General features: G+C 39.0%; 1 protein-coding gene across 2 annotated transcripts in view; it reads right to left on the bottom strand.

Moving 5' to 3' along the window:
- Positions 1–2,311: 2,311 nt before the first annotated feature.
- The window catches only part of kiaa1549la (KIAA1549-like a), an 86,013-nt gene continuing 61,053 nt past the window's right edge, over positions 2,312–27,271 (bottom strand). For both annotated transcript variants that reach the window (XM_017305370.1, XM_017305371.1), the window contains 11 exons: positions 24,948–25,141; positions 17,913–18,058; positions 13,227–13,351; positions 12,278–12,498; positions 10,524–10,656; positions 8,246–8,487; positions 7,815–7,980; positions 6,766–6,863; positions 4,011–4,162; positions 3,771–3,925; positions 2,312–2,360 (listed from right to left, as the gene is read on the bottom strand). In XM_017305370.1, the coding sequence (XP_017160859.1) occupies positions 2,331–2,360; positions 3,771–3,925; positions 4,011–4,162; positions 6,766–6,863; positions 7,815–7,980; positions 8,246–8,487; positions 10,524–10,656; positions 12,278–12,498; positions 13,227–13,351; positions 17,913–18,058; positions 24,948–25,141 (1,662 nt within the window). In that variant the 3' untranslated portion in view covers positions 2,312–2,330. The remainder of the gene's footprint in view (positions 2,361–3,770; positions 3,926–4,010; positions 4,163–6,765; positions 6,864–7,814; positions 7,981–8,245; positions 8,488–10,523; positions 10,657–12,277; positions 12,499–13,226; positions 13,352–17,912; positions 18,059–24,947; positions 25,142–27,271) is intronic.

Genomic DNA, 27,271 nt, shown 5'->3' with positions numbered 1-27,271 from the left:
ACTTTCAAGTAAAACAGCTGAATACTGATGTGTTCACACAGCAGAGGAGACTTGGTTCAAACTACAGCTGAAAATCCTCCTAACGAAGCRTCACTCATGTCATCCGCAGCGCAACGTCGAGGACAAATCTCAGAGTGGTTGAAATGACTTCAGTTCGACCAATGTGACAAGAAACGGGACAAAAACGTCATCAACAGATGTTTGGACAGAACATTGTGACTAATTCTTTTTTTCATTACTGAATCTACTGAAGGAAAATGTTAAACAATTATTTTTTCAAAAGTATAGAAAAGCCATCATAACCACGTACAACTAAGCAGCTGATTTCTCTGCCTCCAAGAATGGAACGTGTTTCTTGCTTGAAATATTGTGGGTGAATAAGCAACACCCACGGTTTTGTTTTGAATAGTAATCCATTGATAATAATCAATGCAAAAAAAAAAGAAAAAAAAAAGGACAAAAGCACACAAATATCCAAAAACTAAAATTGAGACAGCTGAAGACCAGAGATTGTTTTTTTTTGTTGTTGTTTTTTTTTGTCATTGTTGTTCATCTTTTTTCCCTTAATTTTTTTTTCCCTTACTCAAGTTTAAAATACATATATTTACCAGCTGTATAAGATTTACAGAGGAATTTGGATTCATCAAAAAAAAAAGCACAGTTTTACGTCAGTTCAGCTTTCCTGGCTTTGTGCTGGACCTCAAGTCCAGTCCAGTCCAGTCCAGTCCAGTCCAGACCAGCCTGGTCCAGTGCCACGGAGTAGTAATGGCCATTGCTGGGGCAGTAACGTACTGATAACTGTGTGCCATCGTGGGCTGGGAAGATGGCAAATAATTGCTAGAGTTTGTCACACTGTGCTGTACTCGCTCTGTTCTTTCACACTGCAGGAAGCTCAGCACAGCTCAGCTTCACCAACCAGTGTGTGAGGGGGGCTTTTGTCTGTACAGCAGTGGGCACTGCAGAAGAGTTAAAGGGGCCTCAGCAGACTACAGAGGCCAGGGACTGCTCAAAATTTATGGCTGAKGGTCTCACTTATAAAGATATTAAAGAGGAGAAAGTGAGAGACTTCCTGGAGCAGAGGAACTAACGTTGCTCTCAGGTTCTCAGATGAGATGGGGGTCAGAGAAGACGAGGGTTGATGAAGCCAGAGAGTGCCTTCAGAGGGAAAGAGGTCATCTATGTGGTCAAAGAGATACCTGCAGGAAGCAAAAGGGTGAAATAAAGCCATGAGAAAACAGAAAGGGGCACAAACAAAGCCCAAGTTTCAACAATCAATAGTACCGCGCAGAGACTTTTAACCACTTTACTTTGCTTGCACTTTGCTTCCTATGAACCAAACCCTCTTTGACTCTTCAAAAGTGGTCTTGGTCAATCAGACTAGTTTCTAAAAGTCTTTCCCTGTTTTGTTTTTTTTTTTTTTTTTTTTTTTATAAGGCTGCTTTTTTCATCTTTTTCAGCACAGTACTTTCAGCTGAATCTATGCTAAGTAAAACTACCTTTTGCTGAAATTACAGCTGCAAACATTTTAGTGGATAGACAGAGAAAACTGTGGCATTTTTTAATGCATTTCATAAAAAGGGTCTTTTAATTGAAATGAACTGAACTGAGCCACAGGAACATTTGTGCAGGTTTGAAACCAAGACTCTTCAGAGCCTTGTGTAAACKGTTAACAGGTCTGTGTGTAGTCCAGAGTATACTTCATCGTCTGTCAGTTTGCTGCCATGCAGAAATTTTAAGCTGACCTTTAAACTAACGTCCAGCCACGGGATGCTGCAGGTGCAGCTTTGGCTCTGAGCTCAATAACGGCAAAGATTAAACGGTGTCAGCCTCCAAGCTGCTCTGYGGTCTGACCTATAAACCACGTGATGTTGTCACTGTCTGGGTCAATTGACCAATCTTCACCAACTGCGAAAGCAAAACTTACTGCACGTTGTAGAACTATTCCTTATACTTTCTTTGTGCACCCTTCATCCTCCAAACCACATTCCGAGTCAAAATGTGCAGTTTTAGACGAGCGAAATCAATTTGCAATTTGAATGATTGGAAACATGTAGCATAAAGTGGCTCTAAAAACTATTTGGAGAGAGTGATTATTCAGAAAGCTGRACCAAAACCTGTCCTTTGAAGTTGCCTCAAATGATTACAGGACATTTTCTAACTACCTCTAGGGGCTTTAAATCAAAAATGTATTGTATGAATGGAATCAAATCAACAATCTCTCGTCTGCACAATGATGACAAAACGGCTTTTTCTTTTACGAATAAAAATAGCAGTGGARAGCTGACCCACCGATTCAGAGTGTTTCTGCTCGGCGTCACCGGTGGCCATCTTCAGCAGATGGTCTCCAGGTGGCGAGAGTTCTGCAGAGATCAGGAGAAAAAAAGCAAAGGAAGGAATAAAAGATGTTACCACRCGATGAAAAATCCTTTCACATCTGCACGTAACTTTCTGTTTAGAAGAAATGAAGATATACAATGTCATGTAAAAGTATTTACACCCTTGCAAAACKTCAGATTTTTTTTTGTCACATTTTAATGTTTCGAATCATCAAACATATTTTTACAATTAGATGAAGATAATCGTATTAAACACAAAAGCAGCTGTCAAGTGATTCTTGTTTTTCATGCAGGAAAAGTATGTGGGAAGCACATGGAAAAGTCATTTACCACTAGTCCAATAAGTGCCACCCCTGGCAATGAGTCTTCTTCATCATTTGGGGGGATTATTGGTCCTCTCTTCAGTTCACGCCAAAGCCTCACAATCAGATTTAAGTACAGACTTTGACTAGGTCACTCCAAAACAGTGTTGTTTTTAGCCATTTAAGGGTGAACTTGTCTCACTGCTTATCCTGCTGCATAACTCAAGCGTGCTTCAGCCTAAGGTCACAAAGTACTGGTGAACATTTTCCTTCCACATTGTTGAGGAGAAAGAAGAAAAAATGGTTTTGCTTCTATGACTGCTTCGTCAGAGTACTGAAGCAAAAAATGTACCCCAGATTATCTCACTTATCACAGTGCATCATGTTTTTGGTATGATGTTTGTTTTCTTAAATTCTGCATTTGTTTTATGTAAGACGAAACTGTCAGACGTCTCTTTGTTTCCTCTTTGGTCAGTTGTAGCTTTGTCCTTTCATCCCTCTCATAGCTGCCAGTTTTGCCGGGTCTCTTTGTGCTCGAGTCATGATCACTGACCTTACCTGAGGCATGTGAAGCCCAMCGTGCTTCAGATGTTGCTATGGGTGCCAATGTGACCACCTGGAYGAGTCACTTGCTCCTAGGAGGGATTACTGCTGCWSCACGTTTTCACCATTTGTACATAAAAGTCCTTGCTGACGTTCATTGGTATCTCAAAGCCTCAGATACTTTTAACCCTCTCCAGACTGATGGGTGTCAGTGCCTTTGTTTTTTTTTCCATCTATTCTTTAATTTTGTTAAAGTTTCCTGACATCACTTAGTTTCCTGACATCACTTAGTTTTCTGACATCACTCTATGATAGATTTCTTCATTCTAAAGGTTTGTTATTAACATGGATGTTGCACGGTTTATTTAAAATTTGTCTCTCACTTTTTTGTCGTATGTCTGAGTGGYTTGAACAGCCTTAATATTTTTAAAATGTCACTTAAAAACAGTTTCTTGTATTTACACAGCTTACATTTATTATTACATATGTTATTTCATGTATTTCACCATCTGAAATATTTAAGTGTGACAAAAACACAACCAGTCTACAGCCTGGTAAATACTTTTTCACATCACTGTGTGGGTCTTACAGGTGTGTCGTTCCACTGCCGTGGTAAATCTTCAGGTTCGGGTGGATAGGACATCCAGGAGGGACTCCGATATGAGGACGGTGGAGACATGACGAAGTAGTCTGAGTAACCCGGACGGTTAGCTGATATAGCATAGACTGCTGTGATTGGGTTTCCTGTTAGGATGACAGTAATAGTGAAAACAAACCACTAAACACTCTCCTGTCCGCAGTGTTTCAACATGCTAATGCCGTGTCTTGCCTGAGTAGGTGCTGATRGACTGATCTACAGTGACAGCAGGGAACGGTGTCCTAGAGAGYGGCAGGTAGGGGGCGCCGTTGTGCTGCTGGGTCTGCAGATCTGATGCTTCAGACACGCGGGGCTTCAGACTCACATCAGGGGTGGAGCTGTTACTGCAGAAGAGACACTGATTTCAACTCCAAACAGAAAAAAAAAACCATAAAACAATCGGCAGCACCAAACCAGACCTTCATCTAGCTTAAATACGCCGCGTGCTTCTGCTGTGAAACATAACGATGTGCTTATGAACACGATAATAAATATATAAAATGGATATGAAGCTATRTATACTAAGCTATAAATTATTTTTCCATAAATCATGGTTCTGATCAACTAGTTGACTCATTAAATTATCTTTATGGTCTTTGATCAAACCAGAAGAAGGCTGAAAAAATATCAAGGAAAATAAAATTGCATGAAAAAAATTAAAGTTGGAGGTCGTATGTGTTTCATTGTTTAGTCATATTTTCAATTTCATTTGGAGTACAAGTATTGCTTTTTATGCCAAACAAGATGTAAATGCAAGCCAGTTAAATCCTCTCAGTTCTTCAGTCAACAGATTTTTAAGGTACAGTTTTACATAAACTCTATTTGCTGCTTTTTGAAAAAATAATTAAAACAAATAACTTGAGCATGGAAGCTGGGGTTTAAGTTGAATCAGAGCAGTAAAAGTGGCTCTTGATTTTATGTTTAATCTGTGTTGACAGTTCAGTTCTCAGCAGGCAGGGAAGGTAGCTGAGCCTCCTGAGTCATGACAGACAAAAGCTACAGAAATGTTATCTGACATCCAGTKAGAGCACTTTGAACAGTGCACACCGAAGGCAGATAAACCTGTAATTATGTGAAATTAACATAAATAGTGWCRAGAAACGCTCTGAATAAAGTTGAACAACTGAATGATAAGAAATTAAACAACATTTCAGTTCTGGAGTCAGTGGTGTCCTTCCACTTKTTACCCATTTTATATCAAAGCATTGCCACTATGCCAACTCATCTCTATTTCTCCCCAGGTACTTAACCATTACATATTATTCTATTTTCTTGACAGTTGAGTATTTTGATAATTATGAAAAGAAATAATCATAAAAAATGCTCAAGTCTCATTTATAATTGAGYTTAATTATATATCATTTGTCTTTAATTGTGACCCAGATTCCCATTAAATTCACTTGACTCTTATAGTTCAGATTATAACCCCAGATTAACCAAACTAACTACACACAACTTCCTGCAGTGAGATACTATTTTTTTCTGCAGCAAACCGAGAGTGCATAATAGAAAATACCTGTAAATCACTGGTTGTCACAAACCACTTCTCCACTGTCAAGTCTCACTGTAACTGCCTGGTTTGGTTCTAGCCAAGTCTGGTGCATCTACTGCAGTTGTTTTTCAGGTAATCATTGCTATGCAATTAATGGTATCCTGTACTGATGAACAGGTGAGCAGATTCAATTATCTTTAGGTAATTCACAACATTAAAATAAAAGGCATCCAAAAATCTAAGTTTACATCCATACATAWTATATAAACTTTTCAYTTATTACAAAAAAAGAGAAAATAGAGCATCCAGTCAGCATCTTAAACAACCACCGGAGACATTTGTCATGAGTCARTCCTGTTGCCGTGCAAAAAAGGTGAATAATCATCTAAATATTTAACCGCGTTGGGATATTTTGATATTTGTTTTACCTGGCATGTGAAACAATTTTTGAAAACACCGCTGTTTCAAGAATCTTCGCTATCGATCCTGAACTTTGCACCTGCTCTGTGTGCAGAGCACGGCTGCTGCTGTCAGTGAGGTATTGTAAATCATCCAGCACATCACAGCGCAGTGGCCTGCACTGTAGAAACACTCCGGATGTTGAAGCACTGTGCAGGACCAGGGGACAGATGAGGTCACTGACAGATCTCAGAGCCATAATGCACAGAGCACATTAATGCTGCACACAGCATACCAAAGAGGAATTAACATGCTGCTCTCCTCCTCCCACAGGGACACAGAGGAGCTGAAGTCTGCAGAGCTGAGTGATTAACCACTAAAACCTGCATTTAAATAAACATTTTTAAAAATGCTTGGATTTCAGCACAACATACAAAACCGCTGTTATTTYCTACATCAGTAATACTAATCKTAAGAGCTCAATTTTGGGSTTAAAATAATCATCCCATAATATGTTTGTCTCCCTGTGGCTGCTCACAGCTGGGGGCTTTTGTGCTCTCTGCAGTGTTTTCTACACATATTCCACTAGATGGCGATCATGTTACTTCTTGGGAACATGAACATCGGAGCAGTCAATCACTTCCTGCAGTGCCCAAGTGCCCAGCAACACAGAGCACACAGCAACAGCATTGCAATGAAGAGCATGCTCAGGTCAYGTGATGTAGACTAACATATGGGCCTGACAGAGGGAAGTTAGCATGCAGAGTCACTTTAAATGATGCCGATTAGGATTCTTTTCATCCTCGCRTGTTCTCTCCAGTCACTTTAAATCTGTTTGACTCATTTTTAGACGCAAACTTTCTGTTTAATTTGAGAGCCTGTAAATGTTATGTGGGCAGATTTCCTGCAAGCTAAAGTTCCAAATGTCTCAACGATGTAAAACTGTTATAAATGATGACTTTCGGTGAGAGGACAGAGCGTCATCTTCCTATTCATCCTGAAGTTGATGCCACATAAGGGGACATATTTTTCTGTATTTGCGTTGGTGTGCGTTACCATCGTATTGAGGTTCCAGGTGGCGGTCCCGGTCTGGAGGGGATTAGAGGCGGAGGAGAACCGATGCCCATATCGGGAAGCTGAGTGAACCGGAAACCCTGCAATAAGAGAGTCAATACACAACAAAGAATTTAAAAAAAACCCACAACTTAGGACAAAAAGTAAGTAACAKATTTATACATTTGAGTTGCAAATAGTGGTTTTATTATTGGTACCAGCTCATGTTTTTGTTCCCATTAACTATTAAAGATCCTCCCTTTAGCTGCTGTGATGACGTCCAAAATTACCCATCCAAAAACATTTTGATGTAAATAATTAARATCTGTCATACATTTTCTATAATTTAGAGTCTTTTAAACAAATAAAGGAAAGAGGCAAAGTGACGAGACTTCCTTCATCGGTATGATGAGAATCGAAGCATCCCTGTTGCTCCACACTGCCGGTCAGGTCGTTGGAAAAAAAAACAAAAAAACTTGACCTGTCTCAGCTATTGTGTTCATTGATATTCATGATGCTGTTTGTTGCACACAGGCGAAATCAATTTATAATGTCAAGTCATTCAAGCGAGCTTTAGCACCACAATTAATAAAGCAAAAATAAATAATACTTTAAAAACATAAGCTAAAAATTAAATTGGATTGCAGAAATTCAATAGYGACATTAAGTCAGGAGGCTTATAAAGGCAAATGGCTGCTCTGGGTTTTATTTATGGGAATCGGAGTGGAGGGGTCAGAATACAAAGTGCATGCCATACTTCTCAGATATTTATTTGTAAAAGTTGTTAAAACCTTGAATCATTTTCATTTCACTGCACAATTATGAATTACTTGCGTTATATAATGACATCCCCCAAAAAATATGCACAAGTTTGCTGCCTAGCTTAATACAATGTGGAAAGGGTTAAGTTGTAAAATACTTTTGCTTAAATAAAACATATACACCAACTAACTGAATAAAGGTATTTTATCCACCGTACATTAAAAGGTGGTTTAAAATAGGCTCAACATCCAGCATTATTTTATCACTGCAGCTTTTAATTTAGCGCTTACCGGTTTAGGCAGGCTACATTGATGCATGTCCTCGTAACCTGCGCTTCTCTGCCTGCCTCCACAGGGGTGGTTCATCGTCCCCGGAGCGCTGGTCACACCATCACTGTAGTGGCTGCTGTGGGAGGGGTTGTAGACACTGTGGGCATGATGGTGGTGGTGGCGGTGGCTGAAATTCAGAGATAAACGGCATCAAAAATGGAAAAGAGATATGGTTTTACACTTCTGTCTCTCGCCAGCATGCTCGGGAAAACTGAGCAAACATGTTCAGGCTCAAAATGTATTCCACTTTTCGAGAAACAGCTTGAGAGTGGGATGTTTGCTCTTCAAAAGTTCAAACTGTGCACCAGGGGACCTCTCGCTTCTCCACACAATGCTGTGAGTGATGCAGATGTTCTGGCAGATAAAGCATCAGTGAGAAAAATAAAAATTACTTCGTTGGAGGGGAGGGAGGGTCATGATCCGGAGGCGCCAGGCTGAAAGCGTTGCCAAGCAACATGTGCATCTGCGTGCGGACCTCGTCAATGGACGGCTGTGAGCTGAGTGTGGAGGAGTCGGATCCGCGGTGAGCTTTCACCCCCAAACTGCTGTTCCCGGTTCCAGTGGATCCTCCTCCGTAACCCAGAGAGCTCATCAGACGGTCCACGTTCGTCTCCTCAAACGGTTCTGGTTCCCCCTGGCAACGCAGCAAGCACACTCAGAGAACAGACCGGGAGTGCAAGCATTATCTTTCCGATTGTTAATTTTAACAACATTGACAGCAAAGACCCAGGCTTGTAAAACCGTCATTACTTTTTCAGCTGTTTTTCACCATGGATTTCTTTCTCATCTCACAAAAAAAAGGAGTAGGAAGGAAGAACTTTACAAAAATGATTCAAGACCACAGAAAGCATAAATGTGCAAATGTGGCTTTCTTGACCAATACTAATTTCTGTTTTTTTCCTTCAAGTCTGACCTATTAATTGTAATTATGTCTCATTAAATTTTATTTTAAAGATCCAAGGAGAAAAATKTACTCTAAATTAAGAAAATGAAAATTCTTTTTGATCGCAACTCAGTCAAAATGCCTTCTTGTTAAAAAAAAGCTATAAAAGCAAAGATCATAACACCCATATCTACTTTTGAAAAAGACTTTTCAAACCATCTTAAATTGGATAGCAACTTGAAACAAGTCCAGCTGTCAGCACTGCTGCATTGCAGCAACAATCTCCTGGGCTCAMATCTTGGCCAAAAAATCTTTTGTCATATCTCTTAATTGTGTTTTTGAAGGACCGATGYGTCTGGTCGTTTTGTCTTGTGTGTCTCTGTGTTGCCCTGCGATAGATAGACTGACTACCTATGAAGGGAGTAAATTGCTCTAAATGAAAGTTGGAGACGGAYACCGKCCCTCCCTTGACCTAGCAAGGACAAGCAGAGGTAGACAGAATATGAATGGGAAGATGAGTGTTGCTTATGACAACTGTGCAACTTGAAAGCAAATATGAGAAAGTACCCAGTTAAGAATACTTCAACTCTAAGCTGTGTACAGACACAAACACACAGTTGATGCACACACTTTTCTCCTCGTTCCGCTTCAAAGCGCCCGGTGCAGGGGGTATTAAACGCTATCGAGCCTCCAATCTGAATCCATGAATGGGCTGTAATCACATTCAAAGCCATTGACATTCAGCCGGGTAGCACAGTCGCATGTGTCATTACAGTGCATCAGAGTCACGGCAGAAGGATATTTCACTCATCTCTCATTCTTTTTTTTTTTCTTTCAACTTTTGCCCTAATAAAACAAAGAAATTGCTCCATCTGTTCTTTTTTTAATCACTTTCTTTTTTCATTTTCATGTCTTTATCTCTTTTTTATAAAGTTCATGGGAGGGTAATTTTATTAATCCTCTAGGTTTGAGCAGAKAGGAAGASGAAAGGAAAGAAGGGATGGGAAGGATTAAAGTTATAAATACTCAGGGGAGATTATTTTAATAGATTGACAAAGTGGCAGTGATTTACTTTGCCACAGCGTTCAGTTGACTGAGTCAGAGGACCTGAGCTGCTCACTGCAGCTTCAGAGAGAATCTGATTTTAAAGCTTAGTGTGATCTTGGTGCAGCCAAGTTTCAACTACAGAAAATCTTTCAGYCACAGGTCCTGCTTGAAACACCCTGYGCAATAAATATATGTAAGAGGATTTACATATGTAAGATTTACATAAGCTGAAAAAAGGTCAGCTTTTTAGTAATCTAAAATATTTGTTTGTTTTTAACAGCTCAGTTGTTCTTTTTTCTAGTTGGAATGGTCATTCAGTAACTAATYCCCATGGCTTCAAAAACAAGAACAGGTAGAGAAACTTTAAATCTCTTTTAATAATGTATGTGGGGTGAAAATCATACAAAAAACAACAAATATATACCATGATATATATTTTGTTTAACATCCCATAGCAATTTGTATACCTGAAGGTCAATACACATTAGTTCCATATAACCTGTGTAAATAAATAAGACTAAATTGTTTTCTATTAACCCACAATTGTGGCATTTTGTCRGCAGCCAATGCWTTTAGGTAAAGTGACCAGAGATCCTTTGCAAAACTGTTTCACTTTGCATAAAACTGGAGTTGATATCCAGTACTTATACTGTCTCTGCACATTTCAGAAAGATGCATTCAATCCGTGTTRAAGGCGACAAAGGACTGATTCAGAGGATGGATCTGATCTAGATACGTACGTCGTAGCCGTTATTTCGGATCCCCCTCCTGGATCTCTCCCTCAGCACTAGCAGGTCCATCTCTGCCTCCAMTGGGCTGGGGCTGCTCAGAGACTGACGGCTCCAGTAGGTGGGCTCTCGTGGGTGGGAGTACCTATTGACCAGATGTCGAAAAGATATCAGGGTTTTTTGTTTGTTTCTTTTATTTTTCACTTGCYTTTCTGTATTTAACTCAACCATTAGCATAACCGATCATGTTTGCTAATCTAGCAAGCTTCCTAAAGCTGCTGTGTTTGTTTGTAAATTATAACATTTTCAAAATAAAAGCATTCCTTTTTATTCCAAATGAGGCTTAAAATCAATTGTGCCTGTGAGGTAGACTTTTAAATTCTTCAATGACAGATTTTTATTTGGAAAGTTGAACTCTTTTAGCATCAAGTTGTTGCTGCTAAAATGCAATTTAAAATCAATGCTTTCACTTGTGGGTGAAATTTTCTTTTAATTTTTTTTTACTGTCCACTAAAACTAACTTCTCAGTCTTAGAAGAAAATAAAMATTTTAATAGGTACAAAAACTTAAGAGCTTGAACCTTCAGCTCTTTTTGTAAACTAGAAAATAACTTAAAATGAATTGCTGAAGTTGAGAACATTTCTATATATAAATTGAGAATGCTAATGTGTGTTTATTGTATACTTTGCAGATATGCATTTGAATATATACATACATGCATTTTTGTGATTTATCATGACCGGAAGATTGGAATTGAGATGTCGGCATTAAAACAGATTCTGATTAAAATGTCACACTTTTCCTGAAGACTGGTTTAAATCCTGTCATACTTTCTTGTGTTTAATCATACAAAAATCTTCTCACTGTGCACCAGGTTTTATAAAAAAAATTRTACTCCTAATCTTAAAGACACATTTATACATACAGCGTCTCCAGTCCAATAAGTTGCATTTCATACAGAAATTAAATTTCTATGATTTGATTAAGGAGTGTAGATGATGGTGAGCTGAAGTAAAACAGGCTTTTTATATGTGAACTTTTACATGTTGCTAAGCAACAGTCACAAATCTACAGTGAGCTTGTTATTATATTTGCTGTGAATTTTCAGTTTCATCTACAAAGCATTACTAATGTTATGCACTAATGTGTATTAATTACCACCAGTTTCACACAAGCAAGACCTACTGAGGATAACAATATGAGCCAACTGTTGAGCCTTTACTTTAATACTTCAATGCATCTGTGATGAAACTAAGAGAAAATGCAAGGCAAATGGTAGAGATGTAATCATTTTTATGAATCTAYGAAGAACTGTGATGAAGAAAAACTAACTAGCCTAAAACAAATGTATTATACCAATATGTTGATACTAATTAGCCAACGAGATGGTTCATGCTTTTCCCCTTCTGTGATTGAGTACCACACCCTTGAACATAACAGACAGATCTAGTAAGGAGATATTAAAAGTTGTATGATAACCGCAAGAGCTGCAAAGACCTTGAAAGGTGTTGATGGACAAAAACTAACTGCCTACTTTTCCACAGTTTTTTTTATTAGTGAAGCAGATTGATTACACCATTATGGTGATGGCAACATCTGGCTGTGGGAACGTGATTCTTTGAAACTAACAGGGAAACTAGTCAGGAACAAGTTCAGAAAAAAGATGCAATTAAAGTTAAAATGAGATAAAACTTTCTCAGAATTTTAGAGTCATTTGTTGCTGTTTTTTCTGGTCATTTCTTTGCTATATAAGGTCAACTCCTCACCTCTTATGACATCCTGCAAAAGAGGCCCTCTTCTCCTCAGCGGTCATGGGCGGTTTGATGCCTCCATCATGTCGGATGTGCCTGCTGTCACGGTGACTGTAACCATGGTTGAGACTCTCAGAGAGCGAGAACTCTCCGTACCCCTTCCTTCGAGCCTTTTGACGCAGTTTGTTTCTGTAGTGCTCGATGTCTGACTTCTGCTTCAGCCCAACGTGGTTTGCCTACAAATATGTAAATGAAAATTTGAGTTCTGGCGTCAGGTCGACATGTTAAAAAGAAACCCAAAATATCTGTTAAATGTGTTTTTTCTTTTTACACATTACAGATAGTCAAGRAACCTTTCACACCTTAAACATATTTTTTTCTTCAAAGGACACCTATAAATTGGGAAGGCACAGTCCTGATATTGTGCTATGTGGGCTAAGGAATAATTTTTTGTCAGTCTCAGCTTGAGAAGTGCACAGACACAGAGGCAGAACAAGAGTGAGACGTGACAAACAGGGTGAGAGATTAGATGAGGAAAACTGTTTGCTCMAACAACAGCTAAATTCAGTAACAGCACAATGTGTCCCAGAGGGGATGTGATGTTACACAAGGTGGGAGGACGGGATAATAGATGACTAAAGTGAGAAATTGACAGATTAGGCACAGTTGTCGTTAAATTTGAATGAATTTTATGCTGGGTTTGATGTAGGATCATTCGWTATGCAAAAGCTGATATTTAAAATATAATATGTAAAAAAAATAATTAAAAATTCCAATAGTGTCCTTAATYTTTAAGTTTCCTGTTTGTGTCACAGCCTGAAGGTGATGAGCGTCAGCATCCAGACGATGAAGTTTACAACATCTACCACAAATCTAGCCAACCAAATGTGGTTCAGTTACTAATTGTACTTGTCAACACTAACACTATGAGACAGACCTCCATGTGTGCGTTTTGCAGACTCACCTCCCCGTTGACGACCACGGAGTCCTGGCTGTGCGAGGAGGAGGAGGGGTAGGAGTAKGTGGGCTGGGCCGTCATGGGTTTAATGGTGATGAGACGCAGAGAGCCTGAATGGTCCTCATATGGGTCTGGGAAGAAGACACRTTAAACAATTATAATGAGATACAGACCGTAATGTCGTCCAGGTGATACAGGAATTATATTAAAATGTCTCTAGTAGGGGAGAAGAATATTGAACAATACGGTTTTTATTTCTTGCGATATCTTTATTATCATCAAAAATTAATCAAAAATGTTTTGAGAAAAGAACACRTATGGAGATAAAATGACCATAAGGCAAAACATTACATTTTAACAACAAAAAATTGCAAAGTCATTTTTTGCAAAACTTTAATAGAACCACATGGGGTTTTTTTTAGAGCAATGTCTATCAAATAGTTGATATCAAAGTTCAGATGCCTGGCCGTAATGCACAGTGTCTTTGTATCACAAACACATCACTGCAACTATCAATAGCGGTGGTAGARGGATGATGATTTGGGCTCTTTGGGAACCTGAGTCACTGAGTCAACCATGATCTCGTCTTATAGTCAAATATGATGCCATCTGATCAACAGCTGAAGCTGGGACCAAACTGGGCTACCAGAGCTGCAACAGAAGGACTAAAAAAATWAAGAAATTAAGGTTTTGCGTTTGCCTATAAAAGCAACAACTCAATCTATGGTGGGAACTTATCWAAAAAAGTGGGAACACRATGGCCTCTAAACRTCAATGAACTGATGMAACGTTAATGCAAATAAGAGTGGACTAAACTTCTTCTATRAATATAAGAGACTAATAAAATCTTACAGAAGCGATTACTGTGAGGTATTGCTGCTGCAAGCTCTTTTAAAAGTCAGCTGATTTCTCTGAACAGCTTTGTCGCTTTGTTTTCATGCTCACTTTGGCCTGGGTGAACTGTCAAATGTYGCAAATGGGGGGAAAAAAAGAAGCATTCCCTAATCTCTTTTATTTAGATCCACTTGTTGCTATGGAAACTACAAAGTTAGATGAGGAAATACAGAACAAACAGAGTTTTAATAGTAACGCTGGGAGAACAGCAACAAACAATCTCATGTTTGCCTTGACGACACAACATTACCGCACTGTGGTGGACCTCAGACATATGAAGCTCGTATTTAAGGCAACGCGGTGTGTTGTTGAAGGAGGGAGCAGATGGGCAGAGTTGTGTTGCTCTGAGTCCACTCTGACTCACTCCCAGACTGACATCATGATAACTCAGCTCGAAAACTAACAGTGTCAAGCAGCCTTCATCTTGGCAGCAGCTCAGCTTGCATTATTTGCTACTGAAGCTGTGCCGCATGTCAAGCATGACAGTCAAGGTCGGGCATCAGGTGGGCGTCACAAACAGCAGACACCATAGACCAGATTGGACATTTTAACAACGCAAAAAGATAATACGGACACTTGACACCAGCATCTGCCGTGGCAACAGTTTTACTACCATCACAGCAGATGTTGAGCACAAAATTTATATTCAAACTTTTTTTTTTTCAATGTTGATTGCTGCGTATTTGGTGTTGCTTTGAATTTGCGAAGGAGTTTAAACAAGGATATAAACGTTGTCAATAAAGTAGCAGCTTAGTGGAGGGAAAACAGGCACATTAAAAAGCGAGCACACACACTTTTAGCGTATAAATGATTTGGTTCTTGACTAGTTTCTCAAATGTATAAAAATACCCACCATGTATTCTACCTTTTCATCTGTTCTTTTGTGTATTCAGGATGCAATGCAGTAGATAAGACGGCCTTGCAGAGGATTGTGAGGGGRGTTAAAGGGTTTTGAAATGTGTCCTGATCCTCTGCTAATAATCTATTTCAGAGATCCTGAAGGATCAGGACTCTGAACATTGTCAGAGTCTCTTTATGTCCTTTCAATGAACTGATATATAACTTTTTTCAATTCACAATTACACAAGTTTGAGTCCACGGCATTACAATTAGAATCAAATCGAACTGTACGCAGCCAAATTTGAATAAGTCTTCTTAACTGGATCGTAGTGGATTTGGCATGATTAAATATTTCCTTTTAAAAGAATATGAATTTGAAATTTTTTTATAAAGTGCAATGGGATATCATTGTAAAATTGTTATTCACAAACGTAGCTGTACTGAGATTAATCATTCCCTTTCTAAGCTTTCCTGAAAATACACCAGCAGCTCTGTTATGCACCGATATTGGTATYATTAGTATTCAACAACAATGTTCAAACATCCTGCAGATGATGCAGAGCAAAAATCAGAAAGTCCCCAATCAGGGTGTAAAAGTAAAGTAGTAGTAGTAATACACTTTATTTAGAAAGGGAGAATGTTCAGCTCAAACATAAATGTCATCATTTGATGCAGTGTATCAGATTATAGCATAAAACACATTTGCATCTGCAGTCCCCTAAAGCTTTTAGCAAAAGTTTCTTTTTTCACCCTGCTCATTCATTCTAATAAAAAAATCTAGTCTTGTCCCTTTCGAGGACCCTGCAAACACCAGTAAAAGGCTGAAACAAACAAACGCAGATTCTTGCTGAGGTATTCATTAATTAAGCTAAACTGAATGAGAAATCACGCAATTTACTGTGAAAATGTGCATGCTTGTGCAAAAGAGATTGAAAGTCAGTGTCCTGGACCTCTGATCACAGGTGCTCCTGGTACAATTTAGACACAATAAAATATTTATCACAAAATGAAGTCTGTCTTGTGAAGCACTATGTAATTGCTGTGTAAGCATGCCKTTGTCAAGTGAAGGGGTCTTCAACTGCAGTCCTCCAGCTCCACCTGAATCAAATTAAAGGCCTCTGCAGAGCTCGATGGCATGCTGAAGGGGTAATTTAACCAGCTTATTCAGATAGTTTAGGGCCAAGGACAMATCTAAAATTGTCTTGTAGGACAACAGCTCTCGAGGACTAGAGTTGGAGACCGATGGTCGGGCTAAAGAAGTCTATGGTATTTTAGAAACCCTGGTGGTTTATGTTTGATGCTCTCATTCTGATGATAACATGTTCTTTAATTGTTTTCACTCATGTCCTGTTGTAACCTCCACAATATTGTGGTGACACAGCATGCATTGCAGTGCAGGAGGTTAGCCGTCAGTAATTCTATTATTTACATCATTTCTTTGCTGTCGTCACACATCAAACTGCCTGCCAGATYATGCTGTTGTTTTCACGACGCACAGATGTTACGGTCAATGAATACAACACCTAGCTGAACATGTGTCACCAGCTAAAGCTGAAGGGGAAAAAAAAAAAAACTGATTTGCTTTTCACCTGTAACTTCTCTCGCTAGTTGGCAATGGTGTTGAGGTCCAGTGGATCTTGCATTTTATGAAAAGGTGCTGTATTTAGTCTGATTATCCAATTAGCATGTTAAAATACACGCCCACATGCATACACACAACGAGCCGTGAAATCTCAGAGGAAACAAGGGCATCCTAGTGAAGTTGATACATCTGCAAGTACATACAACTGGAAAGAGGTGAACTAAGTAACCACGGAAATAAGTCTTAGAGAACAGCTGTGATCTTGGAATAATGTGTTGGCTTTTCCATGTTATCATGTTTTCTTTTCTTTGTAATTTGGTGTTAGCTTCAGTCCAACACCGCCAACATTTCTAGAGGAGTTTCAGGTCATTTAGATTAATTTATATAAATCAGAACAACACTTTCACATGTACGAGTATGGTCATTTCATAGTCTATCTACAAATTGAAGACCTGCACCATTCTCACAGWAGACTTGWGCAACGGTCCAATGCACATCCTAGCTGGGCTCTAAAAAACTAGACTATTTTTTTAAGATTGCAGAGGCTTCTTTCTGAAAAGGGGACACATTTATGATGGAAAACYGCAACATTTTGACRGTAATTCCATCAAATTCTGGTATTTAAGCTTCTGTGTCAGATCTTCTCTATTTCTGTTTATGTTTAATGAGATCAAGAAGGCATGTATGGTTCCCTAAGCGCTGACTGGARAGATTTAATTGCATAACAGCAACAGTCGGAAACTAAATAAAAATCCTGCAGTGCTAATTTGTTTTTGATGGTCTCTTTAGCAGTTCTTCAGTATGCGTTTCACCTCAGGATAAGAATCCCTCAGGTTTAACTATGACTCACACAAAAAACKTAAAGGTTTGATAATTGTGAATAAGTTTTGAAGCGACAGCAYGCTGTCACATATTTTCCCACCCACCTTCCTGACTTTTCTCAAGTGGCCTAATTGAAATAGAACCTGAAATCATATATTCAGCTGGTAACTATGTTTGTCTCTGCACAGGAATGAGGTGAAGCAAAGTAAAAGAAAAAGCAGCRGAAATACTGAAATCGGAAACTTGCTCTTGCAGAATAAATCGATGTAAGTACTGCAGGATGTGACAGGATGAGTATTTAGGCTTAAGCCAACAACAACTTTAACGTGAACCTGTGAGTCGTCAGTGACTTTATGAAGCAACTTGACTCATGAGTTTTCACTTTCACAATTATTGTGAATTTTGCAATTCGCAATAATTGAATAATCATTTAATAAAAATGCAGTGGGTGATTTTTGTGCCAATCAAAGCATCCAAACTTTCATTACGATGGATTGAAATTAAACGTATATTTATCCACCCCCTTTCCTTCGCTACTGCTTCCTCCTCCTCACCATTGTTGCTCCTCTTGTGCAGCTCCTCCTTGCCGTTCTTGACACTGCTGCCTGTTGCGGTCCTCCGGGCCGAGGAGCTTTTGCTGGTGTTCAGCTTTCCTGAGCTGTTACTCGACACTGAACCATCCTCCTCACTTGGCAACCGTCTGTAGTGGCCATGGCAACAGAGAGACAAGGGAGAGATGGTAGAAGAGGGGGGGGAGTGAGGCTTGTGAGTGTGTACACAAAATGGGCATCATTTCACAGTTATTACTGGCAGCAGACTATCAACTTTAATTACAAGTGARAAAACAATGTTAGTGGGTAATTAGCAACAAGAATAATTCAAACGGGCTTTAGAAAGAAACATGTTCAAAAAGTCTACAAAGCAGCTATGAGGATTCAAGCGAAAAAGAGATAAAACTTCAATTTCTGGTAAATTATTTAAATCTGAAAACATTCCGAAAAATTGAACCAGTGKGTTCTTTCGAAGAAGAATTTGAAATTTTGAGAGACAAGTAAAGAATAGTTGGAGAGAGGAATTACCTTATTTAARCCTCRAGAACATTTTGAATCACTAAAACATGCATGTTTTTGGTGTTTTATTGTGTTTTTCTTACTAACAAAAGGAATTGTTGAATACTATATGGGCAAAACAATAATGGTTTTGAAAGATTTTTTACAAATACAGTTCTTAATAGTATGGTGTGCATTTGCATTTAATCTCATTTTTACTCTGACGCCTCTAAATAAAGTCAATTAATTTCTTAACACATAGTTGACTGAATAAACTGAGTCTACCTGTGTCTTACTAAATTACARATGCTCTTTGAAGAGCATCTTGAGGTTGTTACAGAATATTTGACAGCATCACGATGACCAGTGTAATACAGCAGATGGGCCAGGAATMAAGTTTAAGGCWTTYTTAGGTCAGAAAATAACAACCCAACATTATCTATCTAAAACTTTTTAGCTTTTTTCAGAGAACAAGCTAATATATGTGTTAACTCTGAAGAAGCTGCAGAGACCSACAGCTCATTTTGGASAATGTGTTAAAACGATAACTACCAGTTGTTTGTTCCACAAACCTGGACTTTATAAAGGAGTGGTTTGAATGGTTTAAATTATATACAACATGGARAAATGTGTGTGGTGGAAAAGTAACACTGTGTACAACATCCCGATGGAGAAACATGCTGATGGCAGAATCATTTTGTGTGTGTATGTTTTTATTACAGGGTAGGGAAGTTGGTCTGACTTGATAGGAAAATGGATTGAGCCAATTACAGGCTAATCTTGGAGTAAAACAAGGGCAGAACCTTTTATCTGGAGATGAACCTTTAGCATACACCCAGGGACACGAAGGCATGTTTGTGTGTGACACTGGCCCAGCAAAATGCAGACCCAAATTTTTCATTGTAACATTCCAAAATGTAGAAAAATGTGAGGGGTATAAATAGTTTTGTGAGGTCCTGTACTTTCAAAGTATTTAAATCAGGACGTTGTGATGATTAATCTCAATTACAACACCTAGTTGAACATGTATGGGTAAAAAATACATGTAAATAGATGCAGGTTGACGACAAATTTCCGTCATAGACATACGGCTTACTCAATCGAAGCCACAAATAATTAAAGCGGTTCTTAAAGCAAAAGGAGGTCCAAACAGGTACTAGGTGAGGCACAGCTAAAAAAGTAACCAGTAAACATGAAAATTTGTTTTCACATTTTTTTTCTGTTTGCTTCAAACGCACAAGCAAACTCACACACACAGTGGCCACACACATGCACACCCAGGGTTATGTAAGCTACAGAAACCTCACTAAATGACAGGTTTGTCTACAGGTGGTGTGAGACCCACGGATCAGTGAGACCAAAAATGGCAGAACCACAGGGTAGGCAAACATGTAGCTTACATGAATACAAGTTCACACAGCTATTACACACACACGCGCACACATGTGCACACACATCGTGCAGTCATAGCAGTAGCCAGCGATCGGCTGCACTACAATAAAAGTCATGTGGTATCCAGAAAAGAGCCGGAGGGATGGAAGGCAACATACAACGTGAGAGCCATGTAAATCTGTTTTTGAAGGACAGAGAGGGGAGCAGAAGAATCGGTAATCACACTGCTGGAAAGTGATGTTCATCCCAATATCTGTCTTCTGTCTTTCCTGTGTGCCTCACACACCGATGCTCCCTGGAGGAGGAACTGAGCAGAATAAATGCACTCCCATTGAACCTGTCCTCTGCTGCACTGTGCTTAACATTCAGTCTGTGCCTGTTTCTCTCCTCAAACAATTAGCAGGTAAAACTACAGCTGCTGTTGCTTTAAGTGCAAAACAAGAAGCATTCTTCTAGCCATTTGTTTCTGTCAATACAACAGAATTCACTGCAATGGCAACAGCTATTTTAAACCGCTTGTTTGAATAMATCTTTTTATATATATGTCAGCTAGTACTAAATACTAAAAGTATGTTTGAAATATTTTCCGAGTTTATTTTGCTTTACATATATACTCTGTTTTTCCGATCAGCCAGGGATGTCTAAATAGTATATTCTCTTAGCCACTTTTCAAAATTGGAAAGATGTGAAAACAGCATTTAATCAAAGAAGATGTGTGYTCATCTTCATTTATGAGGAAACCACTAATCAGAGCAATAATTAATTCCTAAACCACTAACACTGTGGTGAACAAGGCTGATTGAGGACTAGACATTACCTTACTGCACCCAGTGAGGATAAAGGTTAAAGGGGTAAAACATCTCCAAAGCTCATCCCCAATTTACAATGCTTACATCTCATTATGCCACCGAAAGGACTCCCAGTATATTATGCACTTGTTATAGTCAATGAGAGCATTTAMACTGCATCAGCAGGGCATCAAAATTTGAACCAATCCTATGTTTGCCAGATTCTGATGCAACAGGAATACGAATGAGCCAATCTGTATTTTTTTTWAAAAACTTACCAAGACAGAATATGTTTTTTGAAATCCTAACTATATTAACGAAAATGTGGATGCATTCATGGATTTATGTTGTGAACATATATAATTTATGGCTATAAACACACACAAAATACAGACATGATTTTATTTTGAAACTTATCAAGTCATTTCCTCTCACTCAACTTGAAATAGGAGCATCGGTCAAGGTAAACGAAGAGACAAAGATACATTTTGATAGATGAGAACTAYAGTATTTTAAAGATGAGACACGCCATCTTTTTTTGTCACAGACTTTATTGCGTGATCTCGCATTTTCCACGCACACATTTTCTCCCACTACTCAGAACACCTCTGGGCTTCTCAAATGAGCGAAGTTAAACGTAGCGTATATCACGGAATGCCTCAGCTCTGCCGGTGAAGTTCGCCTCGAAGCGGAGCCTCATGCAGTGTAAATCTGGGGTCACTCTTAGACAATTGTGGCACAGAATCGCCATATGTTCCAGCATATTTCACTTTATGTTTGGGTTTTTATGTGATAGTTCCTGGATTGTTCCTAAGCTCCTCCTCAATTTCCTTTCTTTGGAGGTGACAGCTTGGGTCAGGTGATAAACATTTCCCGCAGCCGGGTGTTCCAACAAGACAACAAATACACATCAAAACTAGTTTTCGAGTGAATAATCAATGCCACCATTAAGCTTCTGCAGGAATGGCCTTCACCTCAACTCTGTTAAAAATCTAATGACTATGTTGCAAAGCTTATCCAGAGCCAGAAAACCAATGTGTTTAAGTGAACTTGAACAGTCTTGCCAAAAACAGAGGTCAAACAGTCTCAATAATGCCAGAAGCTTGATGAAGGCGATACAATGTGCGTTTTCTTTGCAACTTGGCAACACACCTACAAATATTAGTGTAGGTGTGTGATTGATTGATTTAAAATAACATAAAAAATTATAATTTATGGTCATCTTATTTTTGTTTTTAAAATCTATTAAAAGTGCATGTTGTAATTGTGTTATACCTTAAAAGAAGACTGGTTTAAGAGCATCATCTAGTAAAGATGCCAAACTAAAGATAACGTTCATGCCCCTGATTTATGCATGCAGACTTATTACAATACAGACACGTATTTTGATGTGCATCCTACAGTCCCAGTGACTTTACTATTAAATGAGTAGGTATGTAGAGAGGTAAGTGTTTTATATGCTATGAAGTTAGATATCCTTAGCAACCTGAGTGAGTCTCGTTGTCCTCTTTTTTTCTTTCCATCAAACACACCATTACCTTCAGCCTGAGGAGATAGTAAAATCTAACCATAAATGCATCTTTTGATGTTTCCCTTCTTCTCATTCTACACCATTGCAGCAGTGTGTATGTGATGAATGTTTAGTCTGGTAGTGAAACAACAATTTTACCTTTTTTAAACCCCAGATCCCCATAAGGGGTGCGTTACCGGTCGGTAAAGCTGATTATCACACTTTGCCGGCGCCTGTGGCACTGTAGCATTTCATCATTGTTATACAGGAAGGTTGCCTTCGGCTCGAATACAGCTGGGGTTATAAATATACATGTATTTATTATCCTTGAGAAGCAAAGCACAACTAATCCCACCCMCATTCATTTTGGATGAGCGRTGAGTAAATGAGGTTGTGTCTTCAACTCTGTTTTAATTTATGCTAAATTATGTGAGCTGAGCCTTGATGCATCTCATTTATGAGGGAAATATGTCATCACTAATGTGGGTGGATGCATGTGGGTGTAGCATGCACTAGTTTACAACAAACTGCTCACCACTGTGCTCGGATGGATTTGGTGTTCATGCTGAGAACACAAAGAGGGCGCGGAACAGGAGTAGCCTATTTTTGTTGGGGTTTATTTTCTACCTAGACGAAGTGAAAAGCCCAGGATGTTGCTGTGCAGGTTAATAATTCAGATGTTTGACAAGCTGCGTTGAATATTTAAATGATTTCATGACAGGCTGTAGTACAAAAATATTAAATAAATAAAACTTAAATCATTAAATTTTTTTTTAAACGCCAAAAATTGCATTTCATTTCCATTTATAAACACATCAAATTTGTGTTCTCAATAAAATACCAACACATCTAAATTGTTACAGATATTTAATTCTCCCAATTTTGATGCTTGATACGATTCAGTATGTAACTGACAATGAAAAGAAATGTCTTTCTTTAAAACCACTAGCAAAAGATWATTGCGTTAAATGGGTGATTTTTGGTTCCAGATSTTATTTTGAAATAGAGAAAAGATGAAAACAAATGAGAAAATGTTATGTTTTAAAGTTAAACTGGTGAAGACTGACAAAAATAAATCCCACAGCTGTGGGAGCATTAAAAAAACAAACATAACTCACGTGTCTCCCTACGGACATCTCCCTGAGTTAATCATCACATTCTGAGGGAGCTGATTTGAGACAAAGACCTGTTTCTGTTGCAAAGCTCAAGTGTGACTGTGTCTTATTGTTTTCCAATGGACTCTCTCATGGGATGTCATTTGGGTTTAATTGGCTTAATTGTCCACACCTTTGAATAAAAGGCATACCCAGGGAGGATTGCAGTTTTATCTCTCTTGTGTAACTGCAGTTYGTCATGCTTGTGCATAGCTTCACCCAAATGAATATATTTATTTTCATAAGTCTTCTGCTGCACGATATATTTTACCACATAGTGTATTTAGTTTCTGTCACTGTCAAGTATTAGAACCTCAGTGTCAATTGCAGAGTTGTCCGTGAACAAGTAAAGGTGAGAACGGCAGCTGACGGGTATCGTTGTTTCTAATGCTTCTGAGCTTTTATGAGTTCAAATCTTTTCTATGTTTGTGACGCTGAGCTCTGGAGTCACACTGCTGTAACTCAAGCCCCACTGTGTGATAATGATAGGCATTTATTTGCATCTGAAGCTGGTAACTGAGATGAAGGAGAAATGCCAGGTATGAACTGAATCAGCCAAGATGGATCGCAGTTCCAGCATGCCAGGCTAACATTTTGTTACCAACTTCTGTGCGTAAGCAGAAATATCTTCTCTCTGTCTTCCCATCTACAAACAGTCCCTCATTAACACGGGAGTTATCTTTACATCCCATCAGTCTGTCAGAGTCTGAGCTGCTTACTCCTGGCTTTTCTCTAGCTTAACACTGTGATACTCAAACAAACCCTGATGTCTGGACTTCAGTGACGTTAAGCTCAGACATCTGCTCCAGCAATGAGAGGTTCCCTTTTCTCCTGGCTTTCAGCAGAAGACGGTCTCTCTGATTACCTCGTTATCTCAGCAATGTAACTGAGTTCAAACACAGGTTTTTGCGAAGGTGAGAATTGTGAACGTGATTACCAACAAGAAGCGTCTGCATTGTTGTGAATGAGGAATAATTAAGTCAGAAGTGTGATGTGGAAAATATCTGCCTTGCTCTGTCACCGTGTCAAACGTGGTTTGTTTCATCAAAGAGCAAATGTGACAAACTCTGATTTATTTATTGTTTTCAATCATTCAAATAAGACGTGACTGTCTCTTTCTAATGTATTTCTCATTTTAATAAATAACTGTGTCATTGCCAGGAAAGCAAACTGTTTCTACAGAGTAAGAGACACGTTTATTATCTATAATGTAAAATCAACTTTTATGAGATTTATCTTGTTACATGTTATTCCCTCATCAAAAACATACCTGGAGTGTTGCTTTTATTCTTTCATACATTTTWGAGAAATCGTTGAATCTCCYGTGGCAACCATTCGCTCATACAAAGTGCCGCTTATATGCCCTTTTCATAAAGGTGTTGAAGTTTCCAAACGAGTTTCCGCCCCACAGAGCCGACCTTACCACGCCTCTCTCCCACTTAGCTCCACCAGACTAGCGGCAGCAGCAATTGGCAAATACCTGGTGGAAATGCTCATCTGGTGAGCTCATCATAATAACTACTTCTCAGTCCGACGCTCCTAACAGTGGTAATCAGGATAGTGAATGGACACTGTTGTGATGAAGTGCTGAAGGCATCAAATTACAAAAATGTAAACATGCATTTTTTTGTTTTATCTATATATTTTAACAAACAAAGAGCAACATTTTGWGTARGCATGTAAGTTAATATCTTACCCTCCTTTGTGTACATCAGCTGATGGAGGTCTTTTATTTGCAGTCCCATCCTGATGAACCTTCTTATCCAGTGACATCGACAGCGGAGCRTCTCGAACAGCMAGGCCCAACACCAGCGTCTCTTTGGTAACAGAGACGGCCTCATCACCAGTTCGACCCAGGTGCTTCTTGGCGTAGTCAAAGCCCTGTACAGGCTGGCAAAAAAAAAAAAAAAAAAAGAAAACAAAGCAGAGGGGGTCACAGATCCACTTGCACTCAGAATTGTCTTTCCATTATGTATTGCATAAGCTCAGTGGGTCGAAAAGCAACAGCAGACATTGAAACCACCAGCTACAAAACAGAAAAGTGCATGCAAAAACTAAATYGAGTCCAACAGTCAGACTTGATAGCACATAGGTGTATCACACTTACCAGATGGCAAAACAAATTACACCGAGTCAATGTAATAATCGAGCTAAACATAAAGGATCAACAAATGATAACCGAATCTGCACACATTCCACCATGACACATTGTTGACACAACAGAAGAGCAAAGTGAAGCCAAAACTGGTTCAAACACAACAGCGATGCGAAGCGCTGCCGGCTCAAATTACTCAGTAAACAAGCTGAATTCAAACACAAAACCTCTAAGACAAAAATCACACACCGTTAAGATTGCCAGTTCAGTTAAATACATGAATTACAGGACAGCTAATACTGTCTTCTAAATRGAAAAATAAAAATAAAAATACTCTGCTCACAATTCAAATGAAAGTAATTTGACGGGCATTCCTCCTCAAGCTATTTTTATCAGTCTCCAAACAGCAGAGCTTACATAACAAAAAATTTAAGAAATAAATAATTTGGCAAAGCAGCACCTTTGAAGTCAAGGGTTTGTTAGGAGGAGATAGAACATTAAAGAGGCAGCAGAATATGTTTGTGACAACTATCCATAGTTGGAATAATTTATTTATTTTTTTTGGATAAATGGCTTTCGTTTTCAGGAACAGAGGATATGGAAAAAGTGAGACTGGTTTTGGGTTTGACAGCAACAAAGATAAAACCCAATTTGTTGTTTGGGGGATGGAGGGGTGAGGGGAGTTTCTCCTCTTCTCTTTTGAGCATCTCCAACAAGAGGATGCTTAATGCATGTGATGATGCATGTTAAATTCTGAGAGCATGTAAGGTTCGGAAGCATGGGCATCTGGATGAGGGCGCTGCTAATAATTCATTGGTCACACACACACACACGCGCACACTGCTATGCCTTCAGCTTGCTTCAAACACAACACTGCAGTTGTGGATAGGACTCATGCATTTAGGTTGGTAAAAATGAAACACAACTTCCAGACAGTCCAGACAGTCTGCCCACTGTCATCAATTTGTCTGTGGCTCCATGGTTTCATCAGTTTAAGAGGAGATGGACTCATGCATGTATGGAGTTAAGCAGATACCACTATTCGGTTATAAGATTAACTTTAATATCCTGTTGGTCTACATGACTTTAAATGGGCTAAAATCAGTTTATTTTGTTTTGTTTAATTTATGCTGGGAAACTTTTTTTTTTWATGTATTTAAAAAAAAAAAGTTCTTAAGAAGCAAGAAGAGAGCAGCAGTTTGCAAAACCATAATATCAAAGTTCAACATTWATGGGAAAATGAGAGCATTAATAAAAAGCCCAGTGAGAATGTAAGTGATAGAAAGCCAACTCAATAACATGCTCTATGCAGCTGTACTAAGAAACGCCAGACGGGTAGATGTAAAGCTCAGACCAGAGACAGGGAAAGGGAAAGTAGATGACGTGCCACCAAGCCAATTCTTCCTCCTCACAGATTGGTCAGGAATGGTTAATGACCAAGTCTTGTTGACAAGCGAAGTAGGTAAATCAGCTGTTTGACTTTTGCAGGTGTGTTGGAAAGTTGCAGGACAGTGGCACTCAAGGACTGCACTTACAAAGCCTGTACTAGAAGATTGAGAAACTGTGTAAAGATACTACTGACAGCAACAGCAGCGCTCAACCTCAAAATATCAGAGGTAAGGGTCAAAACGACCCACAATGCATGTCTTGCAATGATGCCTTTGAGGCGTATAATAAAAAATTGTTTGAAGAACTGGATTCATTTCGTACGCATGTCACAGGTGACGTCGGGGTGGTGGGAAGGTTTAGGCTGCAGGCTGTGGACATGGTCAAAGAGGTTAGAGTGAGATGCTGAAGGAGCTTCTGCCTCAGGGRAAGAAAGGATTAAAGATTTGTGATTCAGTCAGTCACTGACGAGTAACAGCAGCTGTCCATGGAGACTGTAAAGGTTCTCAGAAATGACAGGACCAAAGGATGTAACCTTG

The sequence above is a fragment of the Poecilia reticulata genome, linkage group LG6 (genome assembly GCF_000633615.1).
Source record: "Poecilia reticulata strain Guanapo linkage group LG6, Guppy_female_1.0+MT, whole genome shotgun sequence".
Classification (NCBI taxonomy): Eukaryota; Metazoa; Chordata; class Actinopteri; order Cyprinodontiformes; family Poeciliidae; genus Poecilia; species Poecilia reticulata.
This window is presented reverse-complemented; position numbering and strand designations above follow the sequence as displayed.